This window comes from Gymnoscopelus braueri, assembly GCF_963280865.1.
Source record: "Gymnoscopelus braueri genome assembly, chromosome: 17".
In the NCBI taxonomy this organism is placed as follows: Eukaryota; Metazoa; Chordata; class Actinopteri; order Myctophiformes; family Myctophidae; genus Gymnoscopelus; species Gymnoscopelus braueri.
The window spans coordinates 12,208,374-12,234,950 of NC_137617.1; the positions used below are offsets into that span (position 1 = coordinate 12,208,374).

At 42.5% G+C, this 26,577-nt stretch overlaps 3 protein-coding genes across 4 annotated transcripts; 1 reads left to right on the forward strand and 2 right to left on the reverse strand.

Annotated features, from left to right (window-relative positions):
- The first annotated feature begins 435 nt into the window (after positions 1-435).
- Positions 436-10,381, forward strand: fkbp10b (FKBP prolyl isomerase 10b). Its single transcript, XM_080456054.1, has 10 exons — positions 436-843; positions 1,783-1,928; positions 3,601-3,790; positions 4,875-5,020; positions 5,956-6,145; positions 7,695-7,840; positions 8,181-8,370; positions 9,059-9,201; positions 9,532-9,695; positions 9,868-10,381. The coding sequence occupies exons 1-10, from the start codon at positions 650-652 to the stop codon at positions 10,054-10,056; spliced, it is 1,698 nt and encodes a 565-aa protein (XP_080312180.1). The 5' UTR covers positions 436-649; the 3' UTR covers positions 10,057-10,381.
- Positions 10,382-10,578: 197 nt separating this feature from the next.
- LOC308105378 (7-methylguanosine phosphate-specific 5'-nucleotidase-like) lies at positions 10,579-19,140 on the reverse strand. Its single transcript, XM_080456059.1, has 10 exons — positions 19,013-19,140; positions 18,545-18,619; positions 18,196-18,294; positions 17,872-17,941; positions 17,733-17,779; positions 17,166-17,251; positions 16,473-16,562; positions 15,803-15,965; positions 14,272-14,472; positions 10,579-12,531 (listed from the first exon to the last, which is right to left on the reverse strand). The coding sequence occupies exons 1-10, from the start codon at positions 19,013-19,015 to the stop codon at positions 12,421-12,423; spliced, it is 945 nt and encodes a 314-aa protein (XP_080312185.1). The 5' UTR covers positions 19,016-19,140; the 3' UTR covers positions 10,579-12,420.
- A 1,390-nt stretch (positions 19,141-20,530) lies between these two features.
- LOC308105366 (kelch-like protein 11) lies at positions 20,531-26,540 on the reverse strand. 2 transcript variants are annotated; one of them, XM_080456042.1, is made up of 3 exons: positions 26,254-26,540; positions 25,302-25,671; positions 20,531-24,643 (listed from the first exon to the last, which is right to left on the reverse strand). In XM_080456042.1, exons 1-3 carry the CDS (start codon positions 26,477-26,479, stop codon positions 23,059-23,061), a joined length of 2,181 nt encoding a protein of 726 aa, XP_080312168.1. In that variant the 5' UTR covers positions 26,480-26,540; the 3' UTR covers positions 20,531-23,058. The 2 variants fall into 2 exon arrangements, with proteins under 2 accessions (XP_080312168.1, XP_080312167.1); XM_080456041.1 differs by having other exon boundaries at positions 25,302-25,683.
- Between the last annotated feature and the right edge of the window lie 37 nt (positions 26,541-26,577).

A 26,577-nucleotide genomic window follows, 5' to 3' on the forward strand; every position in this document is an offset into this window, starting at 1 on the left:
CATTAAACCCCCATTTCAAACTATTTGCTGCTGGGACTCCATCTGAAAATGATTGTTTAAAATAAAATGTCAAATTATCATATATAGGCCTATATTACATCTTGAATAGCCTACACTTGGTCTGACATATTCATTATTGCTTATTTGTTCCTCTTTGTTGCGGTGTCTGAAAGCAGCACCATTAATCCCTTTGTAAACACATTATTGTTTTATAGTGATATATTACAACATATATCCCGCCCTACTGTTAGAACAGTTTTACCCTACCATTTGTATGATTGTTTTAGTTAAATTAATCTACTCATTAGGCTGGCTGAGTGAGTGGGGGACCCCCTGGGTGTCCCCGGACGACCCCCACTGCTTTGTCTCAGTGGGAGTTACAGAGTCACAGTCTTTGATGGGTCACCGATGTGGGTATAACCGCGTTAAATCCTGAGCAGCAAAAGCGGCAGACTGTCCACGTTTACAGAATTCCTCCAGCAGCTCTGATCCACCAAGGAGCTCCTCTCTCTCTCTCTCTCTTCTTCTGTGTGCGTGTACAGACACGACCCTGCACGAAGATCCAACTTTTTGCACTAGATCTTTAATATATTTATAATCCTGTTATTGTTTAACTTTGTTTTTTTGGGGGGATCATTCTGTAGTAAAGATGTTTGGGGCCAGTATTTTCATGTTATTCCTCTTATCCTGTCTGGTGGTGGACTGCAACCCTAACCGCTCCGGGGAGATAGTGATAGACAGATACTCTATACCTAAAGACTGTCCCAGAGAGGTGAAGACTGGAGATTATGTCCGTTATCACTACAATGTTACGTTTCTGGACGGGAAAACCTTTGATTCCAGGTGAGTTTGTGTGATTGTGTGACATAGGCCTATGCATGATGCATTCGATGGTGTAAAGTAACTTAAGTACAGAAAATTGCTCCTATAAACTTTAAGTAAAAGTATCTCAAAATTGTACATAAGTACAGTACTTGAGTAAATGTACTTAGTTACTTTACGCCATTGAATTTAGTACAGATAACTTTGATTTCCAATGTAAACAAAAGGGCCTGTTAACAAAAGGCCTTTATATATATATTATCAGAGGTGGAAAGTAACTAAGTACATTTACTCAAGTACTGTACTTAAGTACAATTTTGAGGTAGAGTATTTCCAATTGCCTACTTTTACTGCTACGTGTAACAGAGTAGCCTACTTTCTACGTTGCAGTATTGATACTTTTACTTAAGTAAAAACATTTGAGTACTTTTTCCACCACTGCTATCTATGCATAATGCCTTCATGCAAATGTTTGTCGTGTGTGCTATTTGTTGAACATTTGAATGGATGCGTTTTACTCTTGCGATCGGAGAAGATATATAAGCTAAAAGTGTGGTGTGAAAAAAAAACAAAGTAAACCTATGGAAACATGATAGTATATTTGATATTTGTTTATCGCTTGTTATACAACTATAATACATGGCAGTGACGACCATCACACAGTGATTTGTGTGGATCACCTCAAATGAACTCCCTTTTCTGCGATCGGCATCCATTATCCTACTTGAAAAGTATTTTTCAATGAGAAAACTAGCCTAATGTAGGCCTATTTAAAGACTACAAATTACTATTGTCTGTCAACTATTCTAAAGCCCCAAAAAAGGTCCCACTTGCATCCATTCTTTAGCTTTGCACCCTTCAATTTAAGGCTAAAAAGCGACCATCATGCTCCATATAATTAATGTTTTCTTGTCTGTATCCGTTTCCCATCTTTTGTCTCCCTCTTACGGCCATCACCAGTCATCAGAAAGGAGACGCAAAGGTGGGCCTCATCGGGGAGGGTCGCCTGATCGCCGGCATAGAGAAGGGTCTGCAGGGGATGTGCGTCAGCGAGCGCAGGAAGGTCACCGTGCCCCCAGGCATGGCCTATGGAACCACTGGTGCAGGTAAACTGCAAGTGTACAAGATGTCCCTTAGTTAGGCCTTAGCTTAGATCACATGGTTTCAAACTGTTTCATGTCATGGTTGACCCCTAAATTAAAATTTTTTTTAAAATATTTTTTCTAGTGCCCCCCCCCCCCATACAAGATTTGTGTTGTTCAATATTCCACATTTTTTAACACCTTTCCCAAGATTTTTTGAAAATAGCTCAACAGGTCGCTCAAATAGCTGATGTATATGGGGTTGCTAAACTGATTTTGATGCATATTAATTAACTCGTTTATCTGGGGTCCCCCTGGCACCCCTTCAGGACCCCTGGGGGTCCCCAGACCCCACTTTGAGAACCACTGCTTTAGATCTGCAACAGGCGGGGCTTTTGACTGTAAATTCAGTAGATGTTTTCCTTTTTTGCCCAAAATAGGGACTCTTAACCACTGAAACCCCAGCATCCGTATTCTGGGGAAAACGTTTGCAGAAAATAGCCGATCTACCAGCTTACGTGTCACGTTGCCAGTTGCCACGCATTGTAAGCTGGTAGACTGACTATTTTCAGCGAAGATATTTAATGTAGAGCGAAAAATACACTAGTATAGAGCCCTGAGGGACTCCGCTCAACAAGGATGGGGTTTTAAGTGGTTCATGGGTTCATTAAGTCCTGAGTGTTCATTCAAAGCTGCAATACGTAACTTTTATGTTCTGCCTGGGATTCGAGGTTTCTTGCATGAGAAACCAAATATCTACAGCTCTGCCTCTGTTAAGAAGAAATAACCAGAGATATTGGCGTATGAGCTTCAGGCAGTACTACTTGTCAACCAGTAGGTGTCCTACCATTGCGACACCAGGGTCTGGAGAGTACAAATGAAACCAAATGTACCCATCTGTACTCTATCAGAAATAAGGGTCCATTTGTAGCCACTGAGAGTTAAATGAACAAGATATCACATTGTAGTAATGTGCACTCTAGAGAAAACGGACCTCCCTGACAGTATTTGTTTTACTAATTGCTTGACTGATTGATTTCCAGTGTGTCCAGTGTAGTCCTGGTGGAGCGGAGAGCTCCACTAGCTATTTTAGCTGCACGCACGAGCCCCACACATGCATGTGCGTGCACGTTTATGCCTCGAGAGAGCCTTCAACTTACTAGATCTTACATCGATTAAAAACAACCATTCACACCGTCTTGCAAAGGCTGCCGAGTGTCAACAGCGCGAACTATATTAACATAGGAATGACCCTGGCTGGGTGCATATCAATGATCCATTGTGTGACCTGAAGTACTGTAGGGTACTTTTAAAAGAGGCATAGGCCTATAGCGGTCAGATTTTCTGAAGCAGTCCACAGAATGTTTACAGTGGTAACAGTGGCTGATGGAGTCATGAATGAATTCAATTTACAGAGCTCTGCAAGGTAAATGCATAACTGTAGATGACAACACTATAAAGTATCCCCATTATACAAGTAAAAATAATACAATTTGATATGTATTGTGGGTTAATTAATGGCCAAGGTTATTTCAATCGGCGTCCTTACACGTGCGCGTGGAATAGCGCTCCACCAGCTATTAAATCACGACTACACTCCTGATTATATGTATATTTATTAAAAATATTGATTTTTTAAAAATATAATCGATCAAATTTAAAGCGATTAGTTCGATTAACTGTTGCACCCCTACAGGTGATGTGGTCCCCCCAGATACCACCCTGGTGTTTGACGTGCAGCTGTTGGACCTGTGGAACAAGGCTGACCTGGTCGTCACCAAAACCAGATCCACTCCCAAAGACTGCAAGCGCTCTGTGATGCGCTCAGACTATGTGAGATACCATTACAACGGCACCCTGTTGGACGGAACCGCCTTCGATTCTAGGTGAGCTGAGGCCTACTGTCTGGAACACTGTTGAGGGGCTGGGGGTGAATTAGGGCTGCAACTTTACAATATTTTCTTTGGGAGTATTCTATCGATCACGTTTTCTATTAATCGGAAATAGTCAATCTACAAGGTCACAACGCGCTGCGATGCCCAAAATATCGAGTGATTCTATTAATTGATTAAATTATCAATATTTTTTTATAATCGATTAAATCAATTAGTTGAACTGCTGCACCCTTAGGGAGAATGTAGAAATACTAACATTATGAAATGTAATATACTGTGTACGGGAAAAGCAATGCTTACGTGATGCTTTCAATTATGAAATAATACTTTTGATTATCTATATTGAAGTAAGATATGCTAATTATTATGCACAATAAAATGTGGAAATCCTTCAGTCAGTTACATGTTTCATTTAGCATTAATGTTGCAATTATTGATTTTTTTTTAAATTGAATGAAAAAAGATAAGTAAGGCACTTCTGTGGCCTACTGGCAAGCTGCATCAGTTTGGTGCCGTTTGGGATGGGTTGAAAGTGGAGATGGTTGCTTGGTCATTATAACAGTGAGTCCGGAATGTCATTCCTACACTTGTATTCAAGAAACGCCATGCAGGGTCTAACGAACTGTTAGGCTGCAGCTCGACTAAGTCTACGACACCTTTTAAAGATGCTGTTTACAAAGCTCTTTCACAGTCAAATAAAAGTAAACAACATGGCCCTAGGCTGACCTCACACTGATCCGAATACCTTATCCGAATGACAGTCCTTTTGTGTGTTAGTGTCCCTGTACTGTATCATCCAGGTGTTGGGCCATCCAAACCAAACACGATAACTTTACATATGTATATAGTCTTAAAAATAGTTCTAAATCAAGACCTACAAGCTCACAACAAGTTGCATCACGGCACGTTGTGAGCTTGTTTTTGTGTTTTGTGTTTTGAATTAAACAGAATCATTATTATTATTATTATTATTATTATTATTTCTTTCATATCCTTCCCTGGGTTAAAGCGGTAAGTTTGTGTCGGAGATGATGTGTGTCTGACTTTGCTCTTGTATGAACCCTACTGTACATAGCTACAACAGGCAGGCCACCTACAACACGATGGTTGGTGAAGGCTGGGTGATCAAAGGCATGGACGAGGGCCTCCTGGGCATGTGTGTGGGAGAGACTAGGAATATAGTCATCCCGCCCTTCAAAGCCTATGGAGAAAAAGGATACAGTACGTTTTAGAATCGCATGAGAGCATACAGCATGGGGAAAACTACAAAGTAAAGGCTTGTTAGATGTGATGAGCTGTAGAAGACTAGATGTTGGTTTATCCAAACTCCTGGAGAATCATGAGAGAATCTCATGAGAATCTCTCTCCAATTTTCATGAGCTCACAACATGTATTGTGAGCATGTAGATCGGCTAAATGAAATGAATAACATAATCAACATGTTAAAAACAACTCATTAACCTGCACGCAGCAATACACTGCACGACGGCAGACATTGTAATTGCTCCTGTCTGCATGTTTCTGAACACAATAATTTGCAGAATTTCATGAAACTTGCAGCGAATAACCAGTAGGAAATAACCAGTTGGAAATAAGCAGCATGAAATAAGCAGTAGGCTGTGCGGAAGAGATTATTCAATTATAGGTCTCAAAGATCAAGGTCATAATCAAGATCAAGGTGAAAATAGAGAACGACTGGGCAGATCGTCACTAGAGTTGGGTCCAACATTGAGGAATCGGAATCGGTTCCATCACATTTGGAACCGTTTACGGAACCGGCTTTTATCACACTGTCAGAAGCTGCTATGTGGACTTCACGTCTGCTATAGAATTACAATACCGGTTGGTTCTCCAACTTTTTAATTTCAAGGACCAACCATAACTCTGAGTGTGTACAAATGGAACCAAATGGACCCGTAATGGTCCATTTGGAACCCCCTATAGAAATGGTTAAAGGGAACCGTTAAGGAATCGGAATCTTTAAAATCCTAAAGGATCCCAACCCTAATCGTCACCAAACTCAGTGGGAAATAAATGCCCCATGAGATTATTAACTCAGGAATGGAGAAGACAGAAGAACAGATGTTTGTGTGGGCAGACTACCTTACTGACATATCTGGACATATGGCTTATAGAAGTGTCCCCCCTCTCTCCAGGTACAGACATCCCGCCTCACGCCACACTGGTGTTTGACGTCCTGCTCGTGGACATCCACAACTCCAAGGACAACGTCACGGTGGACGAGCAGGTGGTGCCCGAGTCGTGCAAGCGGACGTCGGTGGAGGGGGATTACATCCGCTACCACTACAACGGGACATTCCTCAATGGCGCCACCTTCGACACCAGGTTAGCTTTGCCTCCTTTACCTCCTTTTTATTTTTTTTACATAGGAGCCCCTTCTTACATTGGACAAAAGCTGAGAGACCCCTTACACGTACACACGTGCACACACTTGTGTTCAGACACGTTAACAATTTAAGCCCTATATAATAGCGAAAATAGCTGATGTACAAGCTCACAATGTGTGTCGCATCACGACACATTGTGAGCCTGTAGATGGGATATTTCGATTTTTTTAAATAATACTAAACGTTATTTATATAGCACCTTTCATGACATAAATGCAGATCAAAGTGCTTTACAGAGCAAAAAACATAAAAAATAGAACAATGACATAAAAATAATGGCTAAAACAAAAGGCAGTGAGTCAAGCAAAACAGTAAAGACATGAATAACAACACAGATTTAGAAGAAACAAAAATCAACTAAAAGCAAGAGTGAACTTTAGACTATTATGACAATATAATGACATGCCCAAAATAGGGATGTGAGGTTGAAAGTGGTTGTAGTTATCACTGAGCTTCACAATGATACACAATGACACAGTGTGTGAGTTACAGTAGCTATGTTACAGTAACAGGATAATAGATTATGTATGACAAGTTGGACTGGTATCACATTGAGATCAAATAGGCAGGCGGTGGATGAAAGCAAGTCATGATTTTAGGCAACAAGTTAAACATTTGGGACCACCTCCAAACAGAAAAGGCCTCACATTCCCATCTTTGATCTACCGTGTGCCCCAAGGGGGGGGGGGGGGTGCTCATAGTAGCTTTCACTCTCTCTTATTTTCAATTGGGAGAGTCTATTGGAAGACTTGTCGACAGTTCCCTTTGCAGTTCCCACATGCACATCTAAATAGAGGTTCTGGCTAAAAGGTCACTTTCAGACGACTTCTAACCTGAATCCTACTGTTCTATGGTGAGGATATGTGATAATCTGACATGATCAGCTGGAGCTGGAATGTCAGTGGCACGCATTGACGCGTTCTATCAAGTTTTCACATGTCCTCCTTAAAATAGAGGACCAGGTAAAAAAAAACGGGTGAGTCGACCTTTAAGAAGGAGCCAGTAAAGCGTAATTATCCCTGATGAGATAGCTCAACTTAAAACTTGAACATTTTAAGTGATTTTGAATGATGTCAAACCTGGCAAAAAATCCAGGAAAAAGTTAAAACAATATAAAAACAAAACAGAATCCTTCTCATCCATCAACACTTCTTAGAAGTCATGTTCGTCACTGTTGTCTGGTGTATTTTGAGGCTGTAAATTATGAGTTTACATCTGTATTGTCGTAAGTAAGACACGAACAGTAAACACAAAAGAGCAAGTTGCTGCAAAAAGGGACACCCTCTTATTTGAAACAACTCAGGTTTCATTTCCATCCTTATGGGTTTAGGCAACACTCTCCATAGAAATGTTAGCAGGTACAATGGGTCCCCTACCCATTGGATTACTGCAGCATTTTGCTCTTGTTCTAGGACACTAGGAGACTGACAGCCCTATGAGATGTATAAAAGTACCGTACTTACTTATTGATGTCGTCCTGTCCACAGCTACCAGAGGAACAGCACATACAACACGTACATCGGGATGGGCTATGTGATTCCTGGCATGGACCAGGCTCTGCTGGGAGTGTGTATTGGGGAGAAGAGGAGGATCACCATCCCACCCCACCTGGCTTATGGAGAGCAGGGAGCAGGTCAGTCAACTCACAGGACCAGAGCCATTGAGATAGAAAGAGTCGGGTCATCTCCGTTCATCATGTAAATGAAGAATATTGTTTCGTGTTCTCAGACATAACAAGAACAAGAAGAATGCGGAAGTAACGTTTACCATGGGGAAACCAATTGTTTCAAATACAGCTGCATACTGTAGTCCCAAATATTGAGTCCCCATAATAATGGCTGTTGATGAAGCGCGCTCGCGATACATTAACCACATGACTTGTAGTGTTTCTATCCCCCCAAGCAAATGGAACACTGATGAATGTTATTCATTATGAGAGTCAAATTCTTATCATTACGTCTTTGTCTGTGCAGGTAAGGACGTCCCCGGCTCAGCGGTGCTGGTCTTTGACATCCACGTCATCGACTTCCACAACCCCAAGGACAACGTGGTCGTCCAGGTCACCCACCGCCCCGAAGTGTGCAACGAGACCAGCGCCGTCAACGACCACATCGACTACCACTACAACTGCACTCTGATGGACGGAACCTTACTCTTCTCCTCGTGAGTCCCTACACGTCAACCTACACCACTGAGCATATTCACACAGCGGCCATTTTGCTCTTACGTCATGTGACATAAGAGCAAAATGGCCGAGGCGTGAATGTGGTCTATTGTTTTTACAATTACAATGTAGGCATTTAGCAGACGCTCTTATCCAGAGCGAGTTAAAAGTGTGAGATCAGAGTAAATGGCTTGAACCCTAGTCAACAAACAACAGGGCAAATAGTCACATAAGTAGAGTGCAGAGAAAACAATGTAGCACCTCAGAGAAACTAGGATACCAAGTAAACACCAAACCTAGCATCTGTCTAAACAAAATGCTATCTAAACAACATTCCATTAACCATTAATTTATGGTAAAAAAAAAACAAGTATCCAACATATAGTATTATTTGCAATTTAAAAAAGCATCGCGAAAAGGTGACAAGAAGGGATAAACTAATACATATATCGAAAAAAGGTGACAAAGAGAATGGAGTGATAGGGGATGAGGTGGAGTCTGAAGGTGTCTCCAGACACCTCTTGAATTGAAGAGGTGTCTGAAGACGGGGGCGGGTGTGAGTTTCTCACACACTGACCTCCACATTGACCTTATCTTCACATTTTTCTCCTACACTGTCCTACTGTCTCTGACTGATTTTGTTCACACATAACATGCTTTATGGACTCTCTCAAATGTTCTCCTCAGGGGCGACTATGCGAACGTTCAGAGTACAGTGCTGGGTGCAAACAAAGTGATCGACGGCCTGGATGAAGGACTGACTGGCATGTGTGTGGGAGAGAAGAGGGTGGTCACTATTCCACCTCACCTCGGACATGGAGAGAAAGGAGGTGAGAAACCATGTCTGCAGTGCATAGTATGTGTCATATGTACTACAGTACATACTCAATATGTGCTCTATTGTTCAACATACCTTTGAGTGCATACACAGAAGTACTGCATGTATCTTTTAGAATGCATTTATAGTTTTATCAAACCACTGGAAAGTGCCCCATCTAGTGGACATCAGAGGTACTACACATACATGTTTAAACTGTGGCTACAGTCATGACGTGTCCAAAAGATTAAATAACTTAACATTATGCCTAGTAATGTCAAAACTTACACTTACACACTTGAATTCAATTGACCAACTAAGTCTCTCTCTGTGTGTCATTCAGCTGATGGTGTGCCGAGCAGCGCTGTGTTAGTGTTTGAGCTGGAGCTGGTGGACCTGGCGAGAGGCGTTCCACCAGGTTACCTGTTTGTGTGGATCGAGGACACTCCTGCTGATTTATTTGGAGCCATGGACATGAACCACAACAAAGAGGTTCCAAAGGCGGAGGTAAACAAACGCTGACACTGATATTCATCTAAGTAGAAGCAAAACTAGCACAAAGAATAGCCAGCGCGCCGAAGTCCTTCTGGTACTTTCATTACAAAGTACCAGGAGGACTTTGATTTTATGGTTTTACGGATGCTCATTTTTTTGTTTGTTTTTCTTGTGCCATCTCTAGTTTGGAGAGTTCCTCAAGCAACAGGTTGAGGCGGGCAAGGGTCGCATGAAGCCTGGCTTGGGCGTTGAGGACATCATCGACGACATGTTCAACAACCAGGACAGAAATGATGACGGTGTCATCACCCCTGACGAGCTCAAAACCAAAGTGGAAGAGGACAAGGAGAGAGAGAGACACGAGGAGTTGTGATGAGAAGAAGATGGAGGTGCACTCTAACTCAGGGACTGACCCGAACAACAAAAAAACATCCAGAGACTGACAATTTGTTCTCCGTACAGAATAGTGTTTTAATATTTTTTAATGACAGCCTTTTTTTTTCAAACAGCAAGAAGAAAATAGTGCAAAGGGTTTCTTCGTTGACATGGTTCTGTGTTTGTGTGAATGGTTGTGTTTGATCAAGTGGTGTTTCAAAGAGATTGCGTTGATTATGTTGACCAAGCAAACATGCACCTTTTGTATTATCCCTGATGTTCTCACGGAATAAAATGTTTTTAAGAAAAACAGGGGGGAAAAAAATACATTTTGCCATTTGCTTTGTTTTCGAGACCTCAAGTAAAGGAATATGTTTACAGAAATAGAAAATCTTTGCATCTACTCTAGGATCGTTCAGAAGTGCTCGTCTTTTGTTACTTAAATACAGGAGGCAGTCATTAACATGCATAACTAGTAAAAGTGCAAGTTCATGGCGGCCATAGCTGAATGTGTAGAGAGGCTGAAGGTCTCCGGTTCACCCCCAGAAGTGTCCCTGAGCAAGAGACTTAACCCCTAACTGCTCACCGGGCGCTGTATTAATGGCACATACAGCTCCTAATAGTTAGGATGGGTAAATGCAGAGGACTAATGTGCAAATGTACAGTGACAAAAAAGATCCCCAAAGGACTGGGGATTCAATTTATCATAATTTATTATCAAATTCACAGGGTGTGTATGAATCGTCGTAACTATGTAAACTGTATGTAACCTTAGCTTTTGCAGAGAAATGGTTCTTTTCAGAAAGGAGACAAAGAACCACCAGCTTTTAAATCCTGATAATTTTAACAAAAAATGCAAACCATCCCAGTAACAGAAAAGACAGCACAGAACATAAACCATATATTTTACCCTTTCCATTACTGACACAGTTCACAGGGATAACTTCTTCTTGTCGGCCAACCTAGACGTTTCTACACCATGCATATACATTGCAGATTTCCAATGGAATTTTGGCATTGGGTTTTAGATCAGTTAAGAAAATAAGCTCTGTAGAAAACAAATACTTATGATAATATCATAATCAACACTTGTTAAACGCTTCTTTTTTTAAGGATGTGCCAGCTTCACATTAGATCGTGAATACCTGGTGAAATGTATGGAATAGATTTATGGAAAAGATATTTTCAAATAACCCTGCAGTGAAAAAACAAAAACAACAGGAGAAAGGTGTCCCATGGCTCACTAACTTTTGGGCTAGCAGAGCCATTGAGAGAGACGGGTCTGGGCTTTAGGATAACGGTAACACCATAGTTTGTTAAAATAAACAGGTTATTGTTTAGAGCTTATAAAACGCTTTAAAAAGTAGCTGGATAACCCAGATGAAGAAATATTGTATTATAGTTTCTATTTAATACTTTATAAGCAACTACCCAACACAATCTTACTGCTTCTAAAAAACATAATTATGTATCTCCATGTACCAACACATGTTTGAATTAAAATCTCTGATCACTTTCCTCAAATAATTAATCTAGAGCTTCTGTATTTATTTTAAAGATGGAAATTTTGGGTCTGGACTGTATTCCAATACTATTTAGGCACATCCATTCCTTTATCTTTTGCCTAAACTCATTCAATTACCATACATACATTATCTACATTTCCATACTCATATTGTACATTAAAACAACTAATTTAAAACAAGAGTTAATTATCTAAACTGGAAACTCAACTGTAAAACAGAAATGGCTTATGGTATATTACACAACTCAATGATTTGTGTAAGTGGGACTTTTCTTTGCCAATGATTTCTTTTAACGTTTAGATGGACAGAATGGACACTGTTTTTCTACCCATGAAATTGGAATCTGTAACTTGTAACAGGAAGATATTTTTGGGCCTTCCAGACACTTCGCAATACAACGTGCCATTCCATTTTGTATTCTTTTGTATATAGGCAACATGGGCATATATACCGTAATACTAATATATGTCCAGTACATATATATATATATATAATAGTCCTATAATATTCACATCTGATCTGTCTCAGTCCCGTCCCACATACACACTTAAAACAGAACAAAATGCTGGGTTTGACATACAGTACATGACTTGAGAGTTTTCAGTGAGTGTTTTTTCCACTGACTACCACTAGCACCAGCATGTGAATCCAGTCTCTTCAACTGGTTTTGGTACCTGAGGTTTTACAGCGGTGTGTTCCTGCATGCAGCTACCTGAAAGTGAACGTGAGTTCCTTTGTGTTGTTGTGTGATTGGCAAACCGGTACAACTGTGCAACCTGGAAGTTAGCCAGCTATTGGCTGGCTGGGTGTTCCAATGCCGTCCCAGTGTGGTTCTTTTACTTGCCAGAGGTGATGTAGCTGAGGAGAGCGTTTGGGACGTCCAGTGTCTCGTCCTGGACCAGGACGATGTCAAAGGCATTGATGTATGACTCTTTCCTCTCTTCCACCTAGCGGAGACAGACAGCAAACAGAGACATCATGTTTGACGCACGTCGCACACCCTGGTCAATGGCTACATTTACACCAATCTCCAGTTATTATCAGGGAAAGCCCTGTGTTAAATTCACCTTATTCAGGCATTTTCAGATAACGTACACTCAACCGCTTGCCCTGCACCGTTCAATGTATATCCTTATCGTACCTTATCACCACACAGACATAAGACTCCTCCTTGAGTGTGTGTGGGGATGCCTGATTATTAATGCACTGACACACCAACACAACAGGTACAGTATGTCCTAACTCCCAGCTCAGAGTCTAATTAGTTTGAGTCAGGCCAGGTGTGAATGCTTATATCAGTCATCACCACCCACCTCCACACCCTGCATATGTGCTGGTGCATGTAAACTGACAAAGTCAGAGAGAGAAGGATGAGGCTGGCAGGGCACTGCATCAGGCACCCGGAAAACTGGCAAGCAAACTGACACTATGGGAGCCAACCCAGGGCAAAGCCAGGAAAGGCAAGAAGCGCACCACCTACGTACAGTAGATGCACTGCGGCGCAACAGCTTAGCTAACAACACAGTAGAGCTCAAGACCCTGATGCTAGATACTAGGAGAGTGTGGAGGGCAGCGATTCTGGAGTCCCGAGTTGGTGTTGGCTAGACCGCACTCTCGCATCGCATAGCATGTAAACACTGTATCCTGTTTACAACAAGCACAGAAAACCTAATAAGCCGCAACCGACGCTCAATTTGCACTTTGCATTTGAAAAGTGTGAACACTACAGCCAGACCGGCTTTCAGAGAGTTATGAGAAGTAAGCTATCATCTCTCTTTCTCAACGACTGCTTAATAGGTAAGAGCTATTAAGCAGTTTCGTTCTGGTTGTGAAATCACCAATTCACCAGTGTAACCGATGTTTTATCTGTGTTGTACTAACTACCTTACAGACCAAAGATAGGCAGAAAATCTGTTCAGATCTTGGAAAGCAGTTTATCAAAGGTTCACACATACTGTAAACAGCATGTCCTAAAGATGAGTGTGTCCCCTGTGTGCATGTAAACACAGCCTGTGTGTACATTTCGTCACTTGTGGTGAATAAATGTGATAAACCTGAGTTAAACTTGGTTGCTCAAAAGAACAGATCACGTCGCAGTGCAACAGGTTGTGAGCTTGTAGATCGGCTGTTTTTGGCATGCAACACTGGCGCGTAACTAAGTATAACTCAGGCTATTAGACTTGAAGTAGACAGTTTACATCAGCTGGGCATCATAGCTACTGATCCATTTGTACACTGTACAATATGTATCATTTAGCTGGGGACCCCCTGGAGCCCCCTCAAGGACCCCCGGGGGTCCCCGGACTCCACATTGAGAACCAGTGCTCCATAAGGATTCAGTCTTAAGAAACAGTCCGCACTCACAAAATAAATGTTTGCTTTTGAAAAGAAAAGGCATAAGGAAAAAAACAAACATATATTTATATTTATATATATTTATATATATATAGCATTTATTTAAAAAAAACACAAAAAACAGAGTAATACTTACTACAAAATATAAATTTTATTTTGTGAGTGCGGACTGTTTATTAAGACTGTTTACTGCAAGTCTGCACCCGTCATTCCTTGAACTACAGTGAGTAGAGCACACTTAGCTGGGGCCTTCAGCCCTATAGCATTTTAACTCCACAAGGATTCACACAGGTCTACACATGTAGGGAAACATCGGGTTATATTGGGCTGACCTGGTCGTTGAGAAAGCCGACCGACAGGACGTTTTGTGGCTGAGCGACTCCGTCGGCCATGGTCAGGTCTCCCAGGGAGTCCCCCAACAGCAGGACGTTGGGCCGGCCCTGCAGCTGCTTGAGATGGGCCACCTGCTGCACGGACCCCTCCTGCTTGTTGAACGTATGGATCAGTGGGCCTTTGAAGGCCCGCAGGACTCCCTGCTCGACAACACATTAGAGGTGCAATTAGAGGTAAAAATGTATTTGTGTGAATGTTGTGAATAGCTGAACTGTCCATGTTTTGTCCGTTTGCTGTCTGTTTGCTTGTCTTTTTTTTCTCCTTTCACAGTCATGGTTCCGGTAACAGGATAGGTGGTTACCAAGGAAGAGGGGCTGTTAAATTGGCTATTCTTTCCAAAATGTTAAAAAATAAAACATTTGGAAAATCTTTTTAAGGAAAGTAAAGTATGTATATGATTAGAACATGCTTAAACATTCGACAATTAAGGTCTAATATTTCTACAATTGCAACAAATTGCTACAAAACCTGTATATGTCATTTTGGGGCATAAACAAGAAGTTGAAGGATAAAATTAAGTCTGATAATGATGTACCGCATGTTCACATCATGTATACCTTTCATTACTTAAGACCATTTTTCAAATATAATTTTACATCGAGGTGCCCAGATGTCCCTAGTGCCCACCTATACTGTATCCGTGGCTCCTATGGGTCGAGCCATCTAGAAGAGGGTCTGTGTGTGTACGTCTGTCTCTCTGTGTGTGAGTCCAGGGCTAATCTCGGGAACCACTGGACCGATCAGTGGTAAATGTGCACACTGCCAGTAGGCCAAGGAAGTAATAGTTTTGATGACGTGAGTGTGAATATTTCTTTATATATAGTCAACGGAGGTCGAATTAGGCTGAAAATGTGTCCAGATATGGAGATGACTGACATTATAGACTGGCCACATAAAGTCTGATATCCACATCCTATCTTAGGGACCGTGTCCACAGAAATCGTTTTATGAGCGGAGGAGTGCTTTGAATATCATGTCCAGAGATCTCGCACACAGCGTTTATTATTGATGCCCGCAACGTTCGAACCGACCAACTGGTCCGTTGCTGTGGTCGAATATCCTCTCATCTGCGTTATCAGCACGAACAGCTTAGCTGAAACAACGGTATACGTGGACTTCTCATGGTTGTGGTAATTATTCAACGTCAGATTGTAAATGACGGGGTTATCAGAACCAGCCAGGAGGATCAAACGTGATTGATAAGCAGCGCTCCTAGCCAAATGTTTCCCCTTGACGTGCCAAAAAGAAGAATGCGTGGCAGACAGGCACTGGCAGCTCTAAAGAATGCTTTCTGTGGAGTGGACACGGCCCCTTATAGGTCAGCTATTTTTTGAGCAGAGATTTGCTGTAGGGGATAAAAGGACTGGCCAGGTACAGACCCCTGGGGGACCCGGTGACGTAATTGCGTTTAGTGGTTAAAAAGGGTTCAACTATTTTTAACTAAATGGTGCAGAGGCCGGCTTGACTCACTGTGTGGTCAAAGTCCATGTAGTTGGAGATGACGTGCACGTTGGGATGGAAGACCAGTTTCTGTCGCATCACTTCTTCCAGGACATCCCCGACGCCGGCCGAGAAGATGAGCAGAGGAACCTGACGCTCAGCCAGGCTGTCACAGAACACCTTGTAGCCGTCCCTGAACACACACACGCACACACACACACACACACACACACACACGCGCACACACACACGCGCGCACACACCCGCGCGCACACACCCACACACACACACACACACACACACACACTTGAAAACGGAATCTGTCTCTAAAACCAGTGGTTCTCAAACTTTTTAATTTACTCCCCTAATTCTCAGAATTTCAGACCGTTTGGTTCCTAGCTAACAATCATTTACCTAGGGACCCCCTATAACCCCCTCAAGGACCCCTTGGGGGTCCCCGGACCACGGGTGAATGTCCGCCTATTACGACATTACAGAATATGCCCAGAATATGGATGCTAGGTTGTTAAGTGCACCACTGACCCATAGACACTTTTTACTGTCCGTCTGTCTATGTCTATTTATCTGTGAATTTGATTTGACTTGGATTTCAAAACATCTATTTAGAATGTCAAAGCCTCCTGCATCACACAGAGGCTTGTGAGTATTAATAATATAATAAGATGTGAGTGTTATGGACCTGAGCATGGCATTGGACTCCCTGACAGCTTGGGACAACATGTCCTTCCTGATGTTCTGATCAATGAGAAGCTCATGGACACTGGTCCACCTGTGGAGACAAAGGAACAACAACAACGGCAACAAAAATAGATTAGGGCACTTTGATTCAGCAGAACTGCAACATCCAAATACTAAAAACGTGATATACATTTTAGAACTATGATAATATGAAGAAACTAATCAACAGATAAACTATCATAAATATATTGTTGACCGACTCTCAGCGGCCCAATTAAGTCATATTTAATTACCTACAAATCATTACAATAAAAACAAAACCAGCAGTACTAGAGGTCCTGGTAGGATATAAAACCATCCGTACTAGAGGTCCTGGTAGGATATAAAACCATCAGTACTAGAGGTCCTGGTAGGATATAAAACCATCAGTACTAGAGGTCCTGGTAGGATATAAAACCATCAGTACTAGAGGTCCTGGAAGGATATAAAACCATCAGTACTAGAGGTACTACTACATTATTTGGAATCCACAAGGACCAGTGTTGGGAACCAGTGGATATAGGAACAGAAATCATTACTGTGTGTGTGTGTGTGTGTGTGTGTGTGTGTGTGTGTGTGTGTGTGTGTGTGTGTGTGTGTGTGTGTGTGTGTGTGTGTGTGTGTGTGTGTGTGTGTGTGTGTGTCAACTCCTTACCATTCCACCATGAGAGGAAGCTTTTCCTCCACTGTGCGACCAGCGTCTATCTCTATGGGGTAATAGGTGTTCAGCAGCTGCCTAATCTACATACCAACAAACCCCACAAAATAATCCCAGGGACTTTACTTTGCATACGCATCATCAGCAGTTGTACACAATCCTGATTCATCATTACTTATTTAAAACCTCATTCTCAATGGCACAGAGGTACCGACAAACAAATGCAGGCACAAATTAAAATGAGCACAAGAAAACTATAGTGGCACTAAATACAAATAATAAATAACAATGTGTGAATCGACAAACAGCAGCAGATTTTAAGGCTGTGTGGATTTTTGGAACCTGCAGGGTGAGCCATGATTCAGTGTTTTAGTTGGTTTATAGGATAGCTGAAGGCTGAGAGGGGGAAGGAATCAACTTATCACTTATATGGTCGACACTATCCAGTCAGCTACTGGTGCACCCCCAAAGTCTGGATTCATACACATTCTTGCACATCAGTATATAGCTGAAGTGTATGTCATGTATTCTTGTGGAAGTAAGTAAGTACTAATTTGTGCTCACCTTTCTAGTGCAGGCTTCACTCATCAATAACCTGTTATCCAAGATGTCTGCAGAGAAGAGACATACAAGATCAGAGACGCAGATGACTATTTCAGCCGAAAGGGTCTGTTATGTGGACGCCCGGGGCGGGCGAACTTACTGTGGGTGGTGGGCACTCGCCTCCCATTGTGGGCAAACCTGGTGAGGGTCATGTCGAAGTCAGAGATAACCTGCGAAACAAAGAGCACTTCTTAGAAGATGATAGTACAAATTGTATTGCATAGTGTCGCCCCGCCGAACATAGCAGATCTGTAAGATGTGACGTGTTTTGAGCTTGTAGATCTGCCTTTTTCGGTAAATTAGACTATACTCAGAACATTTAGAGAAGGTGACAAATGCTTGCCCAAATGAATATGTACAGTTTCAGAACTGTGTGCATGCGCACACATAATTTCCATGAATGTACAGTAATACTTGGGTATACCTGCAACCTCTCCGTTCCAGCTCTCTTCATAGCCTGCAGGGTCTCCTCCACCCGGCTGCGTTCCCTCATCAACACTGAGCTTCTGGCCAGCTCTGGGATCTGAGGAGAAAACAGGAGACATTAGAGCAGTGGTCTTCAAACTTTTTAAATTTCAAGGACCCCAGATTGGTATGCAATAGACCATGGACCTCCATAACTCTCAGAGTTACAGAACTGTAAGTTCCCAATGTCCATGTGGTTCCCAAGTATCAATCACTTAGCTTTCGCCCCAAGGACCCTCCCTGGGTGTCCCCGGTCGGTCAGACAGACAGACAGACAGACAGACAGACAGACAGACAGACAGACTGACCTCGGTCTTTGTCAGCTGGTTCCACATTGCCAGGACAGTCCTCACTGGCATATAAATCCATGGGATGTGGTATATCTGTGCACAACGTGAGACAAGTCTTTGGTAACCACAGTGCAATAATAACACAGCTTTTTACACTTTCATGTAATGGCATGTATGATGCTTATGGGGAAAGTATTGTATATTGCATGCACTACATTTTCAAAATGTGACCATAAATATACATTAAGTGCTTTGCTTAGTGTACATCACAAGAGATATATATTGTTTTTACAAATGGTATCAAATTCATATTCCAGGAAACAATGAAATGACTAAATGCAGCATTATCTAAAATAAATGTCAATACAGAGGCTACAGAAATGTCATTAAAACAAGAGAAACACAGCTGTCAAGCTGCAGAGGATAATACAATCTTAGTAACATAATTTCTAAATGCCAGTTCACTCTCCAGATACATTAACATACCATTGTATTGTTATTATTTTCAAACGGAGGAGTCCAATATATCAGCAAGCGGTGAGTTAAAAACGTGTAAATTGATTAATTCAAATTCAAATTAAAGCTGGGAGACTTTATTTATTTCCCTGTACTTGAGATCCCATTGGCCGAAGGAGCCGTCGTGCTGTGATTGGCTACTTGCAGTGGTTAATGTATCTAGTAACTAAAGTTTTCAAATAATTGTAGTGGGGTAAAAAAGTACAATATTTGCCTCTGAGATGTAGTGGAGTAGAAGTAAAAGTACTGAAAATTGGAAAAGCTCCAGCAAAGTAAAAGAATAACTAAAAATTGTACTTACAGTACGTAGTAGTAAGTAAATGTACTACTAGGTTGTGGCTAGGTAAAATACATAGATATCATTAATGTAAGTAATTTTTAAGTAATTTGCTGCCTATTACGATATTTCCTCGTCAAAAAGACTATGTTGTCTTAATAAATCAGGCTATTTTTCATAGCAAGAGCTGTCACCTGCCACAACGTTGTCTCCTTCACAACCAATAGCCAATGATAGCGAGACACCAGTATTGCCATATTTTGTGAGAGAAATAAGCAACCAGGTCTAGGAAAACAAGCCTAAAAGAAGCAACTAGGCCACATCAGCGCTTTAAACGTCGGCTAATTGTAAATATCTTATCTACAAGCTCACAACGCGTCACGATGCAACGCATTGTGAGCTTGTAGATCTGCTATTTTCAAAAACTCTTGCAATGAAATGTCGAATATTTGAAACATTCTAACAATACAAATGCTCCCTGGCACAAAATATTTGAGAACCACGGGTTTGAATAATATGAATATAATATATTTCTAAAGCAAGCCTAAATAAGCAACTACACTTTAGAAACAAGCCCACAAAACCTCTACCACCATTTTTTTTTTACAAGCAACTTTACAGAAAAAGAAGCCCAAAGTCGCTTATAATAAGCCGACATGGCAACACTGAGCTGCTGGACGATGGGATTCCTTGCACTGTTTACGTTGGCAGTTCCTGCATCTGTAGTGCTCCCACTGGAACACACACTATACATACCACTGGTTCCGGGGTCGTTTGTTCCTACTGTATGTCATTGTCGTTTAGAGCGTTGCTGCATTTTGATTCAGTGGCACTTTGAGTGTGTGTGCCTGCTTTTTGGTAAGAAGCAGAGCGGGTAATTTTTGTCAATGAATAATGCTGCATAATTAAATACTGAAGCATAATTTATCCGTCAGTATTTTCACTGTTTGCAAATAATCAGATTACACACAGGTCTTCCTCCCGTCCCCCCACAGTTGTACGTTATTGAGTTACCATTATAAAACCCCTGCTTTGTATTCACTGATAAATTGACACACTGAGGCTTGTAAAGCCTAATTTTTCATTAAGAAATGTGACTTAAAGACACAAATGGTATACCTGTATGCCCCAGTGCTGTGGTGCCCACCCTGCCCCTTGTAGTGGCATACACTGCCTCAATTTCACAGATGACGTACACCTTCACATTTCAGTGAAATATGATTTTTATTTAAAATGAAGGTACTCTTACAACTCTTGCAATGTATGAAACCACACAATTTCTTTACATGATCAGACAAATGCATAAATGCAGGACACGAGGGACCCGCAAATAACATAATCTGGCATAAATCTCCCAATGATATCTGGAACTGGGTTGTTTTCTCACCTCAAAGAAAAATATGAAGTGAAAAGCCATTGTACATGGTGATTATCAATATAGCATGGTCAATGAGCAAAACACCATACCTAGTATGTCAATAATTCCCTTACATTTAAAGTCCTGTGAACTGACTGTGTAACTTAAGTGCTGTTCCAGCATGGCAATTATGAAATTGGAACAAAAAATAGCCAATCTACTGGCTTGCGTTAATCTATGAACAACTGAATTTGTCACATTAACCACTTTCACCCTGGCATCACTCTGGGCATGTCATTGTAGGTGGACATTTCTATAATGTTTTCCAAATAAATAGCAGAATTACAAGCTCATGGTATTTGGGATTTCTTTAAAATAAGGCTGAAGTGGTTAATGCAGGGAATGGGATGGAGCAACGTTAGGCTCACAACACCAGAAGCTAGCTTAACAATATTCACAGAGCCTGGCTGGCTGGGAGATAGACGAGATGAAAGCACAGTCAACTTCAACGTACATTTAACTGGTCCCAATGGCACAACACTTTGTTGTGACCACAGCAATTCAAGTCCAAACCGTGCGTGACGTTAAAGTTCTATCAAATATATTTCAGCTCCTTCAGTGTGCGAAATCCAACTTAAAAATCCATTGCGTTCTTGTGTGGAAGAACTTTACCTTCAAGTAAATAGAAAACTCACATTCTGGTGGAGTAGGAATGTTCAGTGGACCAGTTGCAACAAAAAAAAGTTGACCTTTCTGTTTAACACAAAAAAAAATGTCATACTTCTTCCAGGTGCATGAGATTGACATATCATATATTTCTGCATTTATTTCGCAGTAATCGGATAAGGTTTAAAAAAAAGAAAGAAAAAAAAACGCATGGTGAACGGGAATGTTAATGCTTCTAATTTAGTCGGTTTGGATACATTTAAAGATTTCCCCCAATTCATTATGTCTCAAATTTGTTGTATAGCCCACAGTACAGTGTCCAAACTGTCCATATGTTAACACAGAGGAAGAGGCAAAGCAGACAGCCCGATTTATACTGCCATATGATGTAGTGCACGCCGAAAATAGCCAGTCTATAAGCTCACAACACATTGTTGAGATTATAGATCTGCTATTTTTGGCATTAAGTGTGTTTTGCACTCTTTATCTGGAATAATATAAAGAACATTTTAAAGCATCTGGTCCATTGGTGGGAATGTTTTAACAAAAACCGCATGGTATAACAGACCCTGCTGGAGATTCTTTTATCAAGACAGTTCGTAGATATCAAAGTCTTCAATCGAAAAACCTGTGCTTGTTCAACCAATACACACACACACATCAGCCCACAAAGTCTTGAAAAATAACCCAACGTATTGGAATATCAAGAGGCTACCATCTTAAGCACATCATAGAAAACCAGTGCAAATCAAGCGTCTTCAATCAGAAACCCTGCACCATTTCAAAAAGCAAACCTGTTATTCAACGTCATCGGTCTATACATGGGCCCTCATTTTGGAAATTACAGAGGCACAATTTTAACTAAACTATGCTGATTTACAAAAAATAAATTGTAGTGCTTAGTCTGGGAAGTTAAAGCATGAATGTTTAAGTCCATGAAAATATTAGAGGAAAAAGTATGTAAAAGCTAAAGAGAATGAAATCATATGAAAAAGTTAACAAAACTGTCACACCGGTTTTAGTGCAACAATGTAAAAAGCAGAATCATGTCATAATGAGAGTATGATTGTGAGGTCTACACTGAAAATGCTTAACACTCTCCTCTGCAATTCCACACAATGCAGATTTAGATAAGTCCCTTTCAAAAATAAACACGTGCGACACAAGATCCTCCTCATTTAACCTTTGTGCAAAAGCCAACACCTAAAAGAATGAGAGGTAGAATAAAGATGGGTTGAGGATAGGCTTAGCACTAAATAATTAAAGCTTTTCTCTCAAACCTTTACCCGACAATGTGTAAAGTATAGAAAGACATGATTTACTCTAAGTTTCAACACAATATAAAATGCAAACCTAAATGGAAAGTCATTGGTTGATAAAAGGAATGGACATTTTCAAAAGATTTAAGAGAGGTTACATTTCTTGAAAGAATGAAGGTAAGGCATTAGCTAATTAAGTAAGGCTAAAATGATTAAAGTTAAACAGAATTTAACACATTGTCTTGCCAAATCTTTATGTGCCACTTAAACCTGCTATACAAACGTGTGCTTGTACATCTCACTCGCGCATTAAATTCAAAAAGACAAAAAAACAAAAACATTAAGACAAAGTACTGGAATATCTACAGGCCGCTCATCAGCCAAAGACACGCTAAACAGCAGCGAGGAAATGAGCTATGTGCAAAACAGCTTCCCCTCCTAGGGAACACGAGAGAACTCAGCACTCAATCTGAGACTGGAGCTGCCGGCGCAGGGTGAGGGTGCGCCGATGGAGTTGCTGCATCTGTTGCATGCGATCCCGCTGGCGTGCCAGGTTCTGGGGCATGGGGTAGCGCTGGCTGCCGTACAGATAGCGGTAGGGTATGCGGACATGGCATGCGGCGGCTCGGCAGCGCGGCTGGGGCATCGGCGGGAGCAGCAGCCAGCGCTTCCTCTCGGCAGAGTAGCGGTACGCCTCCTTGCGGTACTGCTTGTCCACATCGTCGCTGTTCTTCCAACCCCCGATGACGAAGACGTCTTCGCCCAGGTAGCAGATGGCGGCGCCCTCGATGCTGGTGACCTCCGGGGGGAGGCTCTCGAGAATGTCGTCAGAGATGCGGCTGCTGATTTTCTGCTGAGCCATCTCGTCCGGCACCTTGTAGCTTTTGGGGCAGCAGGACGCCGTGTGGTAGAAGTTGGTGGGAGCAACTGCCATCTGGAAGATGCAGTAGCTGTCGATGAGGGGTAAAGAGTCCACCTCCTGCCACTGGCGGCTTTCCGTGTCGTAACGCGTTGTCACCGTCTTCAGTCCATCCTCGTTGTCTGTGTCTACGGGTGTGCGGGCGGTCACATACACGTAGCGGTCCTCAACGCTCACTGCCTTCACATCTCGCAGGATCTTCGGCGCAGACTCCAGGTTGTGCCATTTGTCCTGCTCGGGCTCATACACGCTGACATCCTTGAAGCCCGGGCTGAAGTTGCCGTGGCCACCAATGCTGTACAGAATGTTCTTTATGCTCGTGAGGCCGAAGGAGTGCTTGCGCGTGGTCAAGTTGCTGACCTGCTCCCAGGTGTTGTGAACGGGGTTGTAGCGCTCCACGGTCTTCGCGAAACCCGGTTCCATGGAGCCGGCGACGTAGACGTGGGAGTCTGTGACCGCAATGGCATGTCCATCGAGATGGTTGTGGATGTGCGGCAGGTTGACCCAACGGTCCTCGTACACAAAGTAGCCTACACACTCACTCAGATAGTCACCACCCTCTGACACTCCACCCACGACCATGATTACGTCCATGTTTTGGCCAAAGCGTGGCTGGAAAGCCGGCATGCCGGAGGCGCAGGGCTCCAATTCAGCTGACTTGAGGTGCTCAAAACGTATCGCGTGACCCTCCACAGCGTCACACACCACCTGTAGGCAAACCGCGCTGTTGGCGACTAAGGGCTCCTTTTTCACCACCCGCATCAGGTAGGCAGGCTTAATCTGGGGCAGTCTCAGGAGCTGGAACAGCTCCTCGAAATACTTCACTCGCTCGTCTGGGTTGCGCTGCACCCATTTCACTATAGACTCAAACAGTACCTCTTCAGAGTCTACAGTGATTTCAGTATCAGAGAGCCAGTCGCGCACCAGGTGAAATGGCAGCGTGTAGAACTCATCGTCCTGGATGACTTTGTGGAAGTTGCGTCGGATCATCTCGGCGGCTCTCAGCGCCAGCTGGTCAAGCGTGTACATGTGGGCGAGGCTGTGCACGGCCACACAGTTGGTCAGGCTCAACTTCTTCTTCAGGAACTCGCCACAGAAGTCCTTCAGCTGCACCAGTAGGAACCTGTCATGCAAATGGTGGACTTATTAGACCACTTGAGTATAAGAGGCAGTGGTTTGGAAAGGATTAGCTGCTATAAATAACATTTGACCATATTCCATAGGGTGAGTACTACACTCGTTCATAAGAAAACAAGAGTAGGATCGTTAGTGATATGTTTAGCTTTGTCCAATTGACAAATTCACATTGGATCTAGCGAGACATCACCAATGTTCCTCCCCATATCCTGTACAGTTAGTAAACCTTCATGGCATGCCATCTTCTGGACAGCAAAAACGAACAGGACCGATACATCAAATTAATCAACTCGCTCAAATACTCTTTCTACAACTGCATCGTTTATTTCACCCTTCTGTCGCAATGTTACATTGTCATTCAACTTATGTTCAATATTAATGTTTAAAATTTAAAATATAATTGAAAAGAATTCTATAACAATATTATAGAATATTGTAGCCACATATTATGTGGCTGCAAACATTGGAAAGGCATGCAATTACTGTTCCATTGTCACTTGTTTACATGATCAAGTAATGAGACACCAAATGATTACATTTATTTTTATATATATATATTCATCTTGGATGAACACATACCATATGTTTTGGGCATGCACCTCCCAACACGGGGAGGAGGATAAAATTAAAATAACATAATTCACCTGTCAGCCAGCTCCAGAACCTCGTGCACATTGCCGATGGTCACCCTGATCTCTCCCGTGTACATGAACTGCACGACGGCCTCCACCGTCTCCGGGTCGGGCCCCGTCTCCGAGGAGCTCCACTCTCGGATCTCCACCCGCCGGGACAGCGACTCGCAGAACTGACCGCTGAGCAGTGGCGTGAAGTAGTCCGTGGCGGCGGACAGCACCGATCGGTGGGCGGACATCTCCAGGGTCTGGGAGCCCGGTCTGTTGAAGGCCAGCGTCACGTCGCAGAACAAGCCCGACCTCCTCTGCTCGTTCTGCCGGCGTGACAGCTCCGAGCAGTGGACGGGGCAGCAGAAGCCCTCCTCGGCCTCCTCAGTGTCTCCTGGAGGTAGGCCTGTCACAATTATTACATAATCGTCTAATCGCAATTATTTGAGATAATCGCAATTATTTAACATCATCTTCATAGTTGTTTCCAAGTTGAAAATATGTTACATATTTTCAAACTTTTTTTTTAAATAGTGGAAATAGCAGATCAACAAGCTCGATTCGTTGTGAGCTTGTAGATCGGCTATTGCCACAATTAATGTTTTTCAGTATTAAGTTATTAAATATGTCAGCCATTGTATTTGTATTTTATTTAGGTTATTAGTCATATCTGCCCTATGCATACTTCAAAGCATAAAAGCTTAACAGAATTTTTATTTGTATTCCTAATGCTCCAGTGTTTAACAACAAAAACACAATTAAATCGTTAATTGCAATTATTAGTGCGACTATTAATTTTTGGGGGCCTCGAATGGAATGGAAAGCTGTTTATTTATATTTCCAAAAATCCCCCAAAAAATCTCATGAGGGCCCCTGGCTGTTTGAGGCCCCAGGCGGCCGCCGAACCTTGCCTACAGCAAAGCACGGCCCTGCTATTAATCGGCATGTAAAATGTTATAATCGCGACAGCCCCTACCTGGAGGAGGGACGCTGCTGGGGGTCCTGGTGGTGGTGACGATGGTTGTTGTGGGGCTGAGGTTGGTGCTGGTGGCGTCCTCGCCAGCCGCCGCTGCTACTGCTACCGTGGCCGCCGCCATCATGTCGGCTGCAGGTGTAGTGTGCGGTGTGGTGTTGGTGTGGTGCAGCACCGAGGGGAACAGCTCATATGTACAAACAACGCAGGTAAACAAACAGTCAAACATGCGTAGCTGAGCTCTGCTCTGCTCTGCTCTGCCTGCTGCGACGACTCTCACACAACGCGGAAGTAGCTGCTAACGGGCCGTTATGTCGCACGTCACTG